We start from the raw sequence: 17,884 nt of genomic DNA, 5'->3' as shown, positions 1-17,884 counted from the left end.
AATACTGCCTTCGATTGATACCTGACTTAACTGAGAAAAACTAAATGTTTATGCATTACATTGAAAATTGATTCAATAAACCCCCCTCCTATTAAATCTCTTCCTAACTCCACTTAGAATACCATTATAGTTGAAGGTCACATGAAAGAGTCATTTACGTAAGGACAGCATCAAGCTTTATTAAGCTGACAACCAGCCTCTCTCCCCACAATTTTTTCTGTGTTCTCCTTGACTTGCTGTTCTGTTTCTCCAAAGTGTATAAAATATGGGCTTAGGGAAATAGGTATTCATTCAAAAGAGTGGAGGTGACTTATGGGTCAACCGTTTACTTGTATTCATAGATCATTTTAAACCCTCGGAACATCAGATCTCTCACCTATAAAATGGAAATAATAAACAATGAGGAATAATAGATAACAAAGAATTATAAAAATGTTAGGTATTGTTATTATTGGAAAGAATGTAGGTGGTTTCACTTATTACTACTGAACTACAGAAATAATTTAAGTGTACTTATCTATATTGTCCCCACTGATCCTTCCTCAAGATATGGTGGGTTGATCATTATTTGTTCTCTTGAACATATGAGAAAAAATGTGGTTCAGAGAAGTGAATGCATCTCCCAAGGTCACAAAATTAGCAACAGTTAGAAGAACCAGGTCTTCTAACTCCTGATGCAGTGCTTTCTGGCAAATGTTTCTGTTTGTTGCACATTATCAATAGGGGAAATTTTGTTGACTTTTAAATATATTAATTAGTTTTAGGAAAATAAAATAAATGATGATGCTGAGAAAAGTAGGAAATGTTTTCACCATGATAATGTTTCTGCTGACTGATTCATTCTTCAGAGGCTCTTATTTGACTTTTAAATAGCTTATCCAAGGTCTTGTGCTGCATTTGCTATTCATTCAGAGAAGCAAAGTGTTTTCCCAAAGTTCACCCAGGAAGTGAAGAGTATATGAATGGGTAATGATTTTAACAGAGGTGAAAAAACAAACTAACACATTCAATTCAGAAAGAGCAATTAAGAGGAACAACATAATATCTCATTTATACATCTGTGTGCTGCCTGAAGCATAACAATCAGGTAAACCTTGTAACTTTTAAAGTTTAATAAAAACTATTATAGGAATGTGAATACATAAATCTGGGATATCTAACTTAATTTCTCTAAATGGTTTTAATTCTGCTAAATTATTTGCAGAGGCAGGATTTTCTGGGACAGATTATTGTGATTGCTTTAATGTAAGACATACAAAACAGACCAACAGGCCAACAAACAAATAAAAACCAGTCTGTAAGGTCACCTGTCATCTTAAACATATTAGAAAAAGAAGACATTAATACAAATGACTAAAATTAAATACAAAATGGAAATAAATCCATTAGTAATCCAAGGCCCTTTAAAGTGAGTCAGTGTCCTTTTCTCTAAATATAGTTCCAAAAATGCAAGTTCACGTAATATCTTTAGGTGTTTTAATTTGAATGTTTCTTATAGATGACAATGAATAACCTGTGGTATTAGTCACATCTGATTCACATTCATTAATGAGTAATTTCCTTTGGTGCAATAGAAACACTCATTCCTTATATTTTTGTGACACCGCACATATTATCTGTTCCGATCTGCACAACAATCTGCAGGTGACAAGACAGGTAATATTGTTGTCAATTTACAAATAAAGAAACTGAGAATCAACAGGAATCTTGTATTTCCAGGCTTAAAATAGTTTTAAAGGCCATGTATTTAAACTGCATTCCCAATGCTTGATTCCTCTCCAAAATTCCTTTATTTATTTTTATTTTTGAGACAGTCTCACTCTATTGCCCAGGCTGGAGTGCAGTGCCGTGATCTCTGTTCACTGTAACCTTCACCTTCTGGGTTCAAGTGATTCTCCTGCCTCCTGAGTAGCTGGGATTACAGGTATACACCACCATGCCCAGCTAATTTTTGTATTTTTGTAGAGACGGGGTTTCACCATGTTGGCCAGGCTGGTCTCGAACTCCTGACCTCAAGTGATCCACCTACCTCAGCCTCCTAAAGTGCTGGGATTATAGGCATGAGCCCACTGAGCCTGGCCAATTCCTCTCTAGAATTCTTTTATATTTAAGTACATCTAAGGAAAGAGAACTCACCGTCTCCCGGGGAGACTTCTCTTACTCTAGCCAGATCTGAATTTGAGAAAATTTTTCTTCATAATGAGCTAAAATCCATTCCCATAATCTCAAACCACAAGCCCTAATTTGCTTTTGAGGCCATATAGGACAAATCTAACTGCTCTTGGATAAACAGATTCACAAATACACGTGCTTTGTTATTATGTCCCCCTAGTGTTCTTTCCTTCAGGCTAAACATCTGCTTGTTCAGCTCTTCATGTCTTAAATATATATAAATATAAAATATGTAACTAATATAGATTTTAATTTAATATACACGTGCCCATTAACTTACTTGCACTTTATATATAACTTATAATATAGAAATATATCATCCAATTATATGTAATTACATATGTATATAAATAGCTGCAAAACATCCTTTTCATATTAGTCTATGATTTTGGCTCATCCATCAGTCATCTGTCTTAGACCAGTGTACATGGCTAGTACATTCTCAGTACAGGGAAGGGTTTTGCCTTACAGAACGTCTTTTCCTTAACGAGACATGTTAGGGAGAACATGCCCAGAATTTTTTAAACATACCATCAGATGAATGCTTATTAACTTAGTTTTATAAAATGACAATATTCTACAAATTATTTCACCAGCAGTGAACCTGGTTTTGCCCAGGCATGAGGCACAGCCACTTTTAGAGACTTTCAAGCCCCTAGCCACCATTAGAGCTGCTTCTGAAACCAAGGCATCACTTTACTTGGTGCAAATACTTTCAAAGTACCAAGCAATGGAATAGTAGGAAGTAGAACACAGGTCTTTGTGTCTCATTAGAATCCACCTCATTGTCTTCTGTGCAGTCCTCAGATAATTGGAAGCAGAATATAAGGTATTACGAATCATGTTTCTCATACATAAAAAGATGAAGGCACTTAATCCTGTGCATGGAAACCGACAGTGGCAGCTTTTAAAGGATAGGGCAGACTCAGATGGTGTAATGAAAGTCTTTACAGATATTTCTAGGTATAAAGAGATTCTCGGTAATCTATTCTTTGGGTAACTGTCAACTTAGAAGTCAGTGATTGAGAGCAATGGTGTTAAAAGTAAATTTAATGTGAGTAGCAAGTGACAAACTGAAATTCCCAAGGCTAGGACCATATCTGCCTTGTCAACTATTGCATCTCTTGTACCTAGCACAGTGCTTCCACAAAGCAGGCACTCAATAAACATTTTATTTTAAAACAAGTAAATGAATTAGTGAATAATTGACTATGAGGAGTTGACAGTCAACAGTCAACTCTACAGCCAGAGCAAGAGAAACGTATGGATGCTCCATCTCCCCTTGATTGTAGCATGTGCTGGCTTGTCGCACGTGATGAAAAATGAGGGTTAACCATGTATCATCTTTCTGACAGCCTTTAGTACCAGGAATGTCTTTTATGAAATTAGTGAAGAAGTACACAGTGTGGCAGCTGATGCAATAGGAAACACCAGAAATTTATAAATGAGGCTATATCATGACAGACATATTAAGCAAAAGGAACAACAGATATGCTATGTCCTGGGCTTTTCAAGATTTGGGATTGCCTTCCTTCTAATGAAGAGCTCCTGTGTAGAACAGATAATGGTTAGCTTATTGTAGATGGGGACAGGAAGAGAGAAGATTTTTCCTAACCTGTGCTAGAAGCTAGATAGTTAGAAGGAAGTAATTATTTTTTTTCAGAAAAGAGTATGCTAGCTTTATTTATAGGTAATGTGCTTGTCTTAGTCTGCTTTGTATTGCTATAATGGAAAAATACAGACTGGATATTTAATAAAAAAATAAATTTATTTCTCACAGTTCTGGAGGCTGAGAAGTCCAATAATCACAGTGCCAGCATCTAATGAGGGCCTTCTTGCTGTGTCATACCATGGCAGAAGGCAGAAGGGGAAGAGAACATAAGAGAGGACAGGGAAGGGAGCCAAACTCACCCTCTCATCAGGCACCCAATAACGCAATAACTAGCCAACTCCCCAATAACAGCATTAATTCTTTAATAAGAGGTGATATAACCACCTCTTACTAGGCCCTATCTCCCAACACTGTTGCATTGGGGATTAATTTCCAACATATGAACTTTGGGGGCTATGTTCAAACCACAGAATTCTACCCCAGGCTCCCCAAATTTATGTCCTTCTAACAGTGCAAAATACATTCATTCCATCCCAGCAGTCCCGAAAGTCTTAACTCATTCCAGCATCAACTCAAAAGTCCAAAGTCCAGAGTCTCATCTAAATCAGATATGGCTGAGACTGAAGGCATAATTCATCCTGAGATAAATTTCTCCCTAGCAATGAGCCTGTGAAGTCAGTAAATTACATGCTTCCAAAAAACAATGGTAGGATAGGTATAGGGTATACATTCTCATTTTAAAAGGGAGAACTAAGCAAGAAGAACGGGCTAACTGGTCCCAAGTAAGTCCAAAACCTAATAGGGAAAACAACCTTGCCTGATAGTTCCAGAATTAACCTGGGCATACTGAGGCAGGCATTGGGCTCCCAAGGCCTCAGGCATTCCTACCCCTGTGGGACTGCTGGGCTCAGTCCACCCAGCAGCTCTCCTAGGTTAGAGTCTCATGCCTCCAGTTCTCCCAGGCTGATGCTGCAAGCTGGTAGCTCTACAGTTCTGAGATCTTGGAAGTGGCCCCACTCTCATGGCTCCACTAGGTATTGCTTTAATGAGGGCTCTCTGCAATAACTCTACTCTTGTGAGAAATCTCTTCCTGGGCCCCTAGGCTATCCACAACAGTCCTTGAAATCTTGGTGGAAGAAGCCAAACTTCCACAGCTCTTGTATTCTGCATGTCTGTAGAATTAGCACCATGTGGACACCCACCAGGGTTTACAGCTTATACCTTCCAGAGCAGCAGGTTGAGCCCACATCTAGGCCCAACTGAGCCACAGTTGGGGCAGCCAAAGAGCACTGCACCAGAATGCAGGGAGCAGAGTCCCATGGCAGACCTGGGCAGTAAATATTGAGCTTTTAATGGAACCTCTCTGGAAATCTGGCCCACAAGTTCCTAGCTTGCCTCAAAAATCTTTGAAATGCCTTTGGGGACATTCACTCATTACCTTGATAAATAGAACTTGGCTTCTTTCTATCCATATTAATCTCTTTAGTGATCAGTTGCTTGGTCAGACCCTTAGAATTCTCTCCTGAACATGCTTTTTTATTCTTTATGTGGACAGGCTGAGAGTTTTCCAAATCTTTCTGTTCTTCTTATTTTTTAGCTACAAACTCAGGCTTTAAATCATTTCTCTCCACTCGCATTTTACTATAACTAGTTAAAAGCAGCTACACAGCTCTGTCAACAGTTTACTTAAAATTTTTCTTTCACCAGATATCCTAGTTTATTACTCTTCAATTCTGTCTTCCATATAGTCTTCAGGCATGGACACAATTCAGCCAACTTCTTTGCCATTTTGTAGGAAGGCAAAATGTCTTCCTGTCTATATCTCTACCAACATTCTGAGACCAATCACTTAAATAATCCCTAAGAAGATTTTGGCTTTCCCTACAGCTCTTGTCTTCTGTGCCTTCATCAGAATTGTCCTTAATGCTCCATTTACAGTAATCTAGCCTTTTCTAGCCTGCTCCTCCGAATTCTTCCAGCCTCTATTTGTTACACAGTTCCAAAGCTGCCTCCACATTTTCAGGTAGTTATGATGGCACAGCCCCACCTCTTGGTACCAATTTTCTGTCTTAGTCTGGCTTTTGTTGCTATAAGAGAATAACACAGTCTGGGTAATTTAAAGAGGAAATACATTTATTTCTCAAAGTTCTGGAGACTAGAAAGTCCAATATCAAGGTGCCAGCATCTTGTGAGGGCCTTACTGCTGCATCATCCCATGACAGAAGGTAGAATGTAAAGAAAACATTAGAGAGGGCAGGGAAAGGGATCCAAATCATCTTTTTATCAGAAACCTATTCCAAGACAACTAACTAACCCACTTCTGGGACAACAGCATTAATCTTTTAATAAAAGGTGACCTAATCCAAAGTAATTATTTTGCACACCAGTGAATCCCAGTACCTAGCACAGGGATTGGCACACTGACTGGCACATTGGAGGTATTTATCAAATGTCTTTAATAGATAAGTAGGCATTCAACTAATAAATTGTAGCTTAAGAAATGGAGAACTACTGAAAATTTTGATGAGTACTGTCTAAACAATAATGCCACTGAGATGTCTTAGCGACTTAATTAAAGGTCAATTTGATGACGTGTTTTTATGTACAATGCATATAATAAATGCAACTGGAATTTACAGGAAGAACACACACACATACAACACACACAAACACATGCACACACACGTTTCTTTATTTGGTCTCCTTGATTCCTGAATCTCCATTCATCCATCATTCCTTTGGTTGACATGGGACTTAATGTTTAATTTCATGACCAGTTCAAAGAACAGCTGGGCAGAGGGATTAACAAGGCTCAAAAGGTAATCAAATAGCTGCCAATGTATTGTTATGTTATCATGGATGGATATTCTATAGACTATGCAAGCAGCAAAGAAAACATGTAGGTGAAATCATGGTGTGGAGAAAAAAAACCCACAATGGCTGCTCATCAAGATAGATTCCATTTGTTTCTTCTTCAAATTACATTGATGGCATTAAATAATTTCCAACATACTTATTTTATCAATAAAAATAAAACAAGACAATGGTGCTAGATGTATCAAAATCCATTATTTGATCATTTTTTCAAGTTCTGTTTTTATTTCATAAATAATCCAATGCTTTTTTAAGATAAATAATGTTAATTCTGCTTCTGCTGAATATACTAGAAGCCCAGAAAATCCTTAACAAAAAGCTATTCAGGAAACAACAACACTATGAGACGGTCATATGACTCAATGAATGAATTTGAATCGTCGGAGGAAGCAGGCAAGTGGGTAAGGGACAGAAAGACAATACCTTCATTCTATTCCTAGCTATATCTTCATCCTCTGGGTGACCTATGATGACTCACGTCTCTCTGAGTGCTTGCAGTGACTCAGAATTGTTTTAAAAAGTTCTTTATTTAATTCTATATCATAGATCATTTCCGCTGGAAAGCATACAATACAAAATGATCTCTTTTTATTTCTTTCTTCTATCTATTCAAAGGAAAAGTTATTAACTTCCTGTATAGATTGAAGTGAAATGTCATTAAGTTTACAGAATTTAATAGTGAAAAACTAGTTATAAAAATGTTATAGAAAATATTTTTTAAAGTTTTTGAATTACGTGACTAAACAGCATTGAATTGTACAGTCTAGAAGCAAGAGCTCTATTGGAATTTGGGTATTAATCTACGTCTATTGGGAAAACACTAAATATATCTTTCGTGGTATCAGATTCAATGGATCATAATCTAAAAATACAAACTTTCAAACTTCCTTTTCTTTAAGAATTACTCAGAATCCTGGGAGTCAAAAGAGTCCAAAGGTATGAGTCTGACCCCGGGTAGCTGCATTTCTGCCCAGTATCCCAGGTGACTGATTGGACCAGACAATATTTTCAGTAACACTGCTCTAGAGGGTCATCACCTGTTCCTTTGTTGGCATCTCTTTGAGAATTACATTAACATCTATAAATAGAATGACTCATGACTAACATCAGGAATTCAGACACAGACTCTTAATTTTAACACTCAGTAATGAAATGAGAAGACAGTTTTAAAGGACATGCATTTGACCTTGGCTAATGTTTTTATCAATAGACAGTATTTCAACTGACACTTTACACTTGCTCCTGAAAGTTCTATAATTGCTTTTAGTTGTCTTATTTAGGCTCCGGTCTCTGGGATGATTTTAGTGTAAAAACTGTGAAGATGTAAATTGTCATTTATCAAATACATTGTTCAATCCTGATGAAATGCACAAAAATATTGGGTTAGTGAGCTTTTTATTTGTTTATTTTGTAAAACATGGGCCTTGGCCAACACAAAACTTAAATATTCTAACTCAAAATAACAAATCCTTTGTTAAATGATGCTTGCTTGACCAAGGGCACCAAGTCATATAAAAGCAATAATATCAGAAGTCCTCCCTGGACAACTCTGGAACTCTAAATCACTCCATAAGCAAATAAAAGGAAGGAAATATACCAAACTATATTTAATCGTTTTATCAAATAATAGCTGTGTGCAAGCGGCAAGGGTACAGACAAAAGTACTATAGTGTTAGTTCTTATCTTTCAACATGCATACTAAAAATTGTGAGAAGTATTCAAATAAGTATACACAAAATGCCAAGAGGGTGGCAAGGCAGAAGAGCCCCCATCCATCTGGGGAAGTAAGAAAGGCTTGAAGATGGCAATTACATTGGAATGAATGCAACACAGAGTCAAAAAAGCATCTGCCCCAGTTCACAAAATCTCATAGTCTGGAGTAAAAGTGTGAGAGATTGAGTAGTGGGAAGAGGAAACTGGAAGAGTATGTTGGGGACAGACTAAAAATAACACATATTGATTCCATGATAAGATAATTAATATCATCAGTTCTGAGATGGACTTTAGTTACAATTTTTTAACATTTTAACACCTCTGAAATGAAGATGCTGTTGGGTGGGTAGCAGTTTTGATGTTGTCACTACCTATACCTGGACATCAAAACTTGCAAAGTAGGTGTCAGCAACTTGAAATAAAATTACTCTTTTTAAATTATATATATAGTTTTTTTTCTTTTCTTTTTTTTTTTTTTTTGAGACAGAGTCTTGCTCTGTCTCCCAGGCTGGAGTGCAGTGGCGCCATCTTGGCTCACTGCAACTTCCCCTTCCTGGCTTCAAGCAATTCTCCTACCTCAGCCTCCCGAGTAGCTGGGACTACAGGTGCATGCCACCATGCCCAGCTAATTTTTTGTATTTTAGTAGAGACAGGGTTTCACCGTGTTGCCCAGGCTTGTCTTGAACTCTTGAGCTCAGGCAACCTGCTTGCCTAAAATGACTCTTCTAAGAAATGCTTCAACTCTAATACTCCTGATGAAATAGAGAATACTGTGTGGAAAAACACAAATCTCAATGATTTTCAGGTAGAAAGAGATTCATAAAGGTCAAACTTAAAATGTAAAGTTGTAATAATTACCTTAACCAATGTATTTTTTCGTATGTTTCCCTTTTATTTATGCATTAGAGTGACATATAATAAAATCTTTTTTCCTGAAGTATAAAAATGTTTTTTCAATAATAATAAAATAAAAATTCAAAGAATAAGAATGTATTGTGCCTTAGTTTAACTGGCAGATTTTTTTTTTCTTAGCAGTACATAAAATAATGGTGTGTTTTCTGATCACCACCATCCTAGATTTGATGAAATGGGCTACTCAGCCCATGTGCATTGTGCACCTAGGCTATGCCAAGTACTATGCTAGATGCTGGGGGGATAACAGTGGGCAAAACATGACAATGTCTCAGATCTTACAGTGCTTACAGGCTCAGGTCCTGAATTATGGCTGAAAAGCCTGGACTATGTATTATAATTGGATGCCACCATGAGAGTTTAAGAACAGGAGTGATGTGATCAGATACATTTTGACGGAAGTTAGCTCTAGAGTGGCATATAGGAGAGAAGGCAGGAAAAGGAACTGGTGGTAGGAGGAATAGTTAGAAAAGTCTTGAAACAGTTTGTGTGAGATATAATGAGGGCCTCCATTAAGGCATGGTCACAGGCAGAGAAAGAAAAAAGAGAATTTAATCAACATGATTCCTACTGCTCATAGTTCATGATCAAAGAAATCCAGCAGACAATTTCAACTGCCTTCACATTGATGGAAATATACTAAAGCATTTGAGAGCTATTCTATCATCAAACATATTTGTCATTTTCAAAGTGGTCCATATACTTTACCTTTGGTTAGCCCAACACTTAGGGCAAGGCACCATGCTAAGTCCAGGGAATACAAAGAAGAGTCTTCCCAGGTGAGGGAGAGAAAGAGATCCATGGGTGATGTGATGACACCAATGTGATTATGTGCAGTAAAACCAACTGGGTGAGCTCAAAGTGTACAGCACCACTGGAGATGGAAAAGATCTCCAAGGGGCAGTCACATCAGACCAGGCACTTGAGGAAGTAGTACAAATAAGTCATTGTACATTCTTGTACAATGCAAGAAAGGGCATTCTGGGCAGAGGTAAGCTTGTGCAAAAACAAAGAGGTGAGAAAGAGCAGAGCACATTTGGAACAATTTTCAATATATGGCTATGGCTTAGTACAAGATGCTTATCAACAGTGGGAGAGGTTCGGGGCAGATAATCCAAAAGGCCTTACATCACTTAAAAGGTTTCAATTTAGTCCTAATACATGACAGACCCACCAAAGGTGTCAAAGCTTTGCTTTGCCTATGTTTCATTTCATGTTATTTAAAAAGGCCCTTAAAATGTACTCTAAATTGGATTCCACAAAGAAACAATCCTGGAAAGAATTTTCAACAAGTTTCAAAATAAACAACAAAAACCAAAGGACGAGATTTCAAATGTGACCCTAGTTTAAGGATGCAATTAATTTGAAATGTTCTCATAAACTACAATTCCAGGAGCAGTAAATTGGTGACCAAGTTAAACTTTTGTTTCTTTAAAAGTCCAATATCAAGTAGAGTGGGTGGCCCTATTTTCAGAACTATTCCATGATGCACTTTGATGTAACAGAAAGAAAAGGTATCCATAGATACAGAATGTTGTTGGTGGTGATTTTTATTTTTTGGTAAAGATAACAAGATATGAAATAATTTTCCTGTTAATTAAAACTTACTCTATTTCTGAGCATGATATTTTAAAGAAATTTTATATATATAATGAATATTTTGATATATATGTGGTTAATGGTTATTTTAACAAACATTTTGGTTTGCTGAAATTTTTATAGGCTTAATTAAAAGATAGGGCTGTCTTTAAGTTCAGACTTACATGGATTTCACAGATTTAAGAAAATGTAATGGAATAAAAAATTCAGCTAATATCATACTTCTCTTTTGGATATTTGTGGTGTTCGGTTTCCATCTTGTATCATATTTAATTTACCCTTGAAGAATTAACCACTTCTTTGTCCTGAGTCTGTAATTACACATGAGCTTACCAGACAGAAACCAAATGCAGATGGAGTTAGGAGCTAGACTATGGTCCATGTGTCCTGCATACAATATGTCGGCTAGCCTCTGGGACCCCAAACTGAGCAAACAGTGGACATTTTGTCAAATACGCTCCCTTTCCCCAAATCATCTCATGTTCTCATGGTTTTTTTTTTTGATCTTTTTTTTTTTTTTTTTTATACTTTTAGGTTTTAGGGTACATGTGCGCAATGTGCAGGTTTGTTACATATGTATCCATGTGCCATGTTGATTTCCTGCACCCATTAACTCGTCATTTAGCATTAGGTATATCTCCTAATGCTGTCCCTCCCCGCTCCCCGCACTCCACAACAGTCCCCGGAGTGTGATGTTCCCCTTCCTGTGTCCATGAGTTCTCATTGTTCAGTTCCCATCTATGAGTGAGAACATGCGGTGTTTGGTTTTTTGTCCTTGCGATAGTTTACTGAGAATGATGTTTTCCAGTTTCATCCATGTCCCTACAAAAGACATGAACTCATCATTTTTTATGGCTGCATAGTATTCCATGGTGTATAAGTGCCACATTTTCTTAATCCAGTCTATTGTTGTTGGACATTTGGGTTGGTTCCAACTCTTTGCTATTGTGAATAGTGCCGCAATAAACATACGTGTGCATGTGTCTTTATAGCAGCATGATTTATAGTCCTTTGGGTATATACCCAGTAATGGGATGGCTGGGTCAAATGGTATTTCTAGTTCTAGATCCGTGAGGAGTCACCACACTGACTTCCACAATGGTTGAACTAGTTTACAGTCCCACCAACAGTGTAGAAGTGTTCCTATTTCTCCACATCCTCTCCAGCACCTGTTGTTTCCTGATTTTTTAATGATGGCCATTCTAACTGGTGTGAGATGGTATCTCACTGTGGTTTTGATTTGCATTTCTCTGATGACCAGTGAAGATGAGCATTTCTTCATGTGTTTTTTGGCTGCATAAATGTCTTCTTTTGAGAAGTGTCTGTTCATGTCCTTTGCCCACTTTTTGATGGGGTTGTTTGTTTTTTTCTTGTAAATTTGTTTGAGTTCATTGTAGATTCTGGATATTAGCCCTTTGTCAGATGAGTAGGTTGCAAAAATTTTCTCCCATTCTGTAGGTTGCCTGTTCACTCTGATGGTAGTTTCTTTTGCTGTGCAAAAGCTCTTTAGTTTAATTAGATCCCATTTGTCAATTTTGGCTTTTGTTGCCATTGCTTTTGGTGTTTTAGACATGAAGTCCTTGCCCACGCCTATGTCCTGAATGGTATTGCCTAGGTTTTCTTGTAGGATTTTAATGGTTTTAGGTCTAATATTTAAGTCTTTAATCCAACTTGAATTAATTTTTGTATAAGGTGTAAGGAAGGGATCCAGTTTCAGCTTTCTACATATGGCTAGCCAGTTTTCCCAGCACCATTTATTAAAAATAGGGAATCCTTTCCCCATTTCTTGTTTTTGTCAGGTTTGTCAAAGATCAGATAGTTGTAGATATGCGGCATCATTTCTGAGGGCTCTGTTCTGTTCCATTGATCTATGTCTCTGTTGTGGTACCAGTACCATGCTGTTTTGGTTACTGTAGCCTTGTAGTACAGTTTAAAGTCAGGTAGCGTGATGCCTCCAGCTTTGTTCTTTTCACTTAGGATTGACTTGGCGATGCGGGCTCTTTTTTGGTTCCATATGAACTTTAAAGTAGTTTTTTCCAATTCTGTGAAGAAAGTCATTGGTAGCTTGATTATTTTTGAGACGGAGTCTCGCTCTGTCGCCCAGGCTGGAGTGCAGTGGCACAATCTCGGCTCACTGCAAGCTTCGCCTACCGGGTTCACGCCATTCTCCTGCCTCAGCCTCTCCGAGTAGCTGGGACTACAGGCGCCTGCCACCACGCCCAGCTAATTTTTTGTATTTTTTAGTAGAGACAGGGTTTCACCGTGGTCTCGATCTCCTGACCTCGTGATCCGCCCGCCTCGGCCTCCCAAAGTGCTGGGATTATAAGCGTGAGCCACCGCATGTTTTTAACTTCCTACTGTTTGAGCAGTAGCAGCCTTCCTGCTGTTACATCATATTTGCTTTTAAGCATGTAACTCTCAGTCTCACCCACTAACCCGTAAAATTCTGGAGAGCAGGAATCATGTTTTATTCATTTTTGAATATTCTTATTTTAAAAAAAGTCAAGGGACATGCAAAAAATAAAAGCTAAAGAAATGTATGTTGAACCAAATTGGAAATTTATGCACAATATTTAAAACTTCTATTGCTAATCTCAACAGAGATGTTTCTAGAAAACAATCAAAATTTTATACTATATCAAGCAACGTAATACCTCTGTCTCTGTGCTATTTCAAAATCATTAAGTTTTCAACCAGCATACTTCAACATCATCAAAACTAATACTTGAAAGAAAAAAAGAAAATTTCCTGTTATTCTAAATTACAAACAATGATTATATAAATTGAAACTGAACTGGCTTCCAAGTGAATGATTATGTGTATACAAAATTGCTTAAAATGGCAAAGCTAAAAGATCATATTCTTAACTCTATTCTGGTCCATGTATAAGAATGAAAACTATAATGTATTCTACAGATAACTTTTTTGTTTCTAAATGGGCAGAATTCATCTGTATAAATAAAATATATATTACAGCCAGTATATATGCTTGTAAGATTTCCAATTGCAATGATAATAAGCCAAACTGTTTGCAAATATCACACACTCAGATGTGGGCCTTGATTCCAGGTAGTCTAGAATGGAATGTTCAGAGTATCAACATGATAACTCACATACTCAGGTGATGGCTTTCTTGTCCTCACCTCAAGAGCATATTGTTTTACACTAAACCCTGAGGGAATGAGCACAACTTAATTTAGACATTAGAATATTTGTTTCAGACACTGGAGCTGTTAAGAGAGTCAGGCTCAACATCTCTAGCCTTGATAGGTTCTATAGGAGTGCAAAGAATGTGTTATATCCTTTCTCGGTTCCCAATTTGCAGTGAGAACTACTGAATATCACAGTTTGCTGCTTTACAGAATACTACCAAATTAGCAAATTTGCTTCAGTTCTAGAAGCAAGAAAAGTTAGGGAAATGACTAGATAAGCTGTTCTTAAGAAAGGAATTACTTTTCTGAGGTGCACAGGCAAATTATTAATCGGTGTCAAAGCTTTGCTTTGCCTTAAAACTAAAACTTAAAAAAAACACCCTCTTTCAGAGCTCTATAAAATGAAAATATAAGAGCATTTAAGGAATCATACTCCTATGCTCAAGAGATGCTTAGGTGGCTTTAAAAGGTCTGCTCTGTTTTACTTGGAATGCTAGTTGGCACTACAAGGAGTTTGGGACTGGCAGTTTGTTGTGTACAGTGCACTGCTGCTGCATCAGCCAAGAAGAGCAGACTCTTAGGGAGAATGTCCTAGGCAATGTGTTGATTTCAGAGCTGTCTCTCTTTTCTCGCTTCGTATTTTGATTGCTTTTGCTTTTCCTTTTCAAACCATAATTTAGAACTGCAATAATTTAGTGTTTTTTTTTCCCCTTCCAACAACAAAAATTTAATATTAAATGTACCCAATTCCTTCCACTTTGCTACAAAGAATCTAAGCTGAAAATACTACACGGACAAACATGAAAAGATTCACCACATTCTTTCAGGTGATATGGAATAATTTAAGAAATGTGTACTTGGGAGGTAGCCAGGCATAATTTTGATCATTTAATCACTAAGCAATTGCACTGTTATGAGGAACGTCTTCATAATCAGACCTTAGCTTTGGTAAAAGCACCTAGCTCATTTCACTCTTTCTGTCAGTTGTCTATTTAAAACACTCAAGGAATTGATCATTCTCTTATCTGAACATCCATCATTGCATGAATAAATTATGGTTCATTCATCACATGAAATATTATGCACCAATGCAAAGCTCAGCTACAACTCTACTGGCCTGGAGTAAGCACTATGGTTTACGACTTGATGAAATATCAAGTTTCAGAGTAATGTTTATATTGTTATTTTTGTTTAAAAGTATGCATGGCTGTGAGACAGCATACATGTGGCAAGCATGAAGAAAAATGCGAAAGTGCTCTCCATGCCCGGAGAGTAGGATTAGAAAGGGGATGTGGCCCCTACTGATTCTAAGGGACAGCAAAAAAAAACTAAAAAACAAAAAAGTAAAAGAAATCCTCTTAATGTGGCATCATTAAGATTTTTCTCTTATTTGTATCAATATGTACATATTTTGTAATTTGAATATCTAATGAAGGAAATGTAGAAGGAATTTTAAACAAGTAATTTGGGATTGGATTTGTTTTAATTTTTAAGAAATCTATTACCAAGCTTCTGTGGACTCTGCCATCATCATTTACTAGCTGCGTGGAGCTGGATAATTTGCTTACTCTTTTCTTACCTCAGTATGCTATCAGTTACAATGGGAATTATAACAATACAAACTTTGCAGGAGTGGTCATGATGATGCCGTTAATACAGGCAAAGCATACAGAACAGTGTGTAGCCTACATTCAACAATAACTTTGGCTTTGAGTAGAAGTGGTGTTGTATCTGGGACTACTTCTAAAGGAATAACTTGCTAAGGTTTCTGGTAACTCTATTGGTTCTGTGACTAAATCATATTCTATGTAGCTAACTGCATTTGGCTCAGAGCTATGGATGCTTTTCCTTGTTTAAATATTGATGGAAGAGAGGCAAGAAGAACTGCAAGTTATTTTCTTATAATTAAACGAAGAGTCAAAAGTGATCAGAGGGGTAACATCAGCTGAGGGAGGTTAATTCTTAACAAGGCAATTTCAACCCCTAAAATATAAGTCAGGCAAAATTTATATTTTTAAAATTAAGTTTCCAGATAATTGTTGTTTTCTGGCTTCTAAGATGCAAATTCATGATCAACTATAAATGTCAAGCCAGGCAGAAGAGGGTGCTAATTAAGTAATCTGCTTAAGTACTAAACTTTCAAACATTGTGTTTTTCTCACCTGCCCACCTATAAACTTTATACCAGAGAACAAAATAGCTTTAATTATATAAAAGTATAATATAATCTTGAAATTTAAATGATGTTAATAACATCAATGATGTTATCTATGTCTGACAGAAATAACGAAAAAGAAAATGCATTCTTACAGTCAGGAAAAATGAGAATTCATGAATAAAGGTAGTTTGCTTCTGGGGGCGGGAGATTTCTGCACTTTTGTTTTAACTGATTTTCTAAAAGAGCGCCTGGTCATCTACCAAGGCCAATGAGGCCTATTCCTGTAATGAGGTCTATGCCGGTAACAACTGAAAATAAGAATTTTCAATAATTATTTTTTGTTGCTAGACCTATGCTATTATTAGTTTAAAATATTAAGTGGTTGAAACTATTATTCACAGAATAATACAGACAACATTTTTCATGATTCTGTTTTTTCAAGTAATTTTAGATTATTTTAAATAATATATTTAAGCTGAATACAACATACTGAAATATAAGTGCTTAATATATTTTAATTGAGAATACAAATTACGATTATCTCCCTATGCCATTTAAAACCACTCACACCAAACAATAAAACTGTGTTCATAAATGATAGGTGGTGCCGAGTTGAAATTAGGAAAAACAGCATTTAAAAATAGGATGAACTATGACTTCGAAAGGGATCGTATGCAATGAATACTGCACAGCAAACGTATCAGAAGGGTTTTCCCTTTCTTTAGTACCTATGTCTTTGGCAGTCTGCCTTGTTCACGGTCCCACTTCGCCAGGAACCAAATGACAACAGAAATCCATCTGTTTGGTCCCATAAACACAAAGATTTGATTTCTCACTTGCACAGAAATCAGAGAGCTATTTTATAATGGAACCAGGAAACATTTTCTTCATAACACAGGAAGTAACAACAAATGGAGGCTGATAGATCCCACCTACCCTGGGCTGTTTTTCTCCTTCGTCATTTCTGTGCAGGCAGGCAAGCAACCTTATATCTGTGTGGGAGCCGGGGGAGATCTGATCGGAGTTCTGTTACCTGTGAGCCCCGTACTAGATGTCTCGCTAGCTCCACCCACTACCTCCGCCAGGAGCCCGGCTGTTGGGGGGTGGGGCTAGTATCAGACTAACATCTAAGGCAAAAAGAGACCCAAATCCCACATAGCAAGCTGTTATCACCCAAAGAATATGCCGTTCGGTGTGTACAACGAAGGGGGGTATTAAATACGATGACTCTTCAGATATGTATGTGAGAAAGATCTTCTGGAAGTGTATTTTTCTTTGTATGCTACAAGGAAAACACAGAAGCGATTTAGAGATAGTGCCCTTATCAGACTTTTAACCAAGGAACACAAGAATATTGATATTGACACTGCTATCACTGTAATTCATTGTGTTCTTACAATGTGCTAGGCATTATGGTAAGTGATTTAAATGCATGACTTCGTTAATCTCACAGTGGACTCTAAGGGAGGTACTATTCGTATTTCCATCGAACAGAATAAATAATAGAAAATTACCAAGGTTGAGGAACTTGCGCAAGGTTACATAACTAGTAAGTGGCAGAGATGAGGTTTCAATTTTGTCCTGTAAGAACCCAGACACTGACTTCTTCAGCACTTTACCATACTTTCCTCCCCTTCATACATTGCTTTCAGATCTTTTTATATCATCAGACCATTTTCCCTTTATATTAAAA

The 17,884-nt window shown here is 37.0% G+C and overlaps 1 protein-coding gene across 5 annotated transcripts in view; it reads right to left on the bottom strand.

Moving 5' to 3' along the window:
* Positions 1 to 17,884, bottom strand: part of OXR1 (oxidation resistance 1) — a 490,018-nt gene that overhangs the window by 296,182 nt on the left and 175,952 nt on the right. Inside the window, exon 1 of one of the 5 annotated variants that reach the window (XM_055287031.2) lies at positions 17,128 to 17,251. The exons of 3 other annotated variants lie outside the window; for them this stretch is intronic. In XM_055287031.2, coding sequence (XP_055143006.1) covers positions 17,128 to 17,153 — 26 coding nt within the window. In that variant the 5' untranslated portion in view covers positions 17,154 to 17,251. Of the gene's footprint in view, positions 1 to 17,127; positions 17,252 to 17,884 lie in introns of those variants that run through there. One more of the 5 variants, XM_063642916.1, reaches the window with a different exon arrangement.

This window comes from Symphalangus syndactylus, chromosome 7 (assembly GCF_028878055.3).
Source record: "Symphalangus syndactylus isolate Jambi chromosome 7, NHGRI_mSymSyn1-v2.1_pri, whole genome shotgun sequence".
In the NCBI taxonomy this organism is placed as follows: domain Eukaryota; kingdom Metazoa; phylum Chordata; class Mammalia; order Primates; family Hylobatidae; genus Symphalangus; species Symphalangus syndactylus.
Note: the sequence above shows the minus strand (reverse complement) of the source record. Positions and strands in the feature narration are given on the sequence as shown.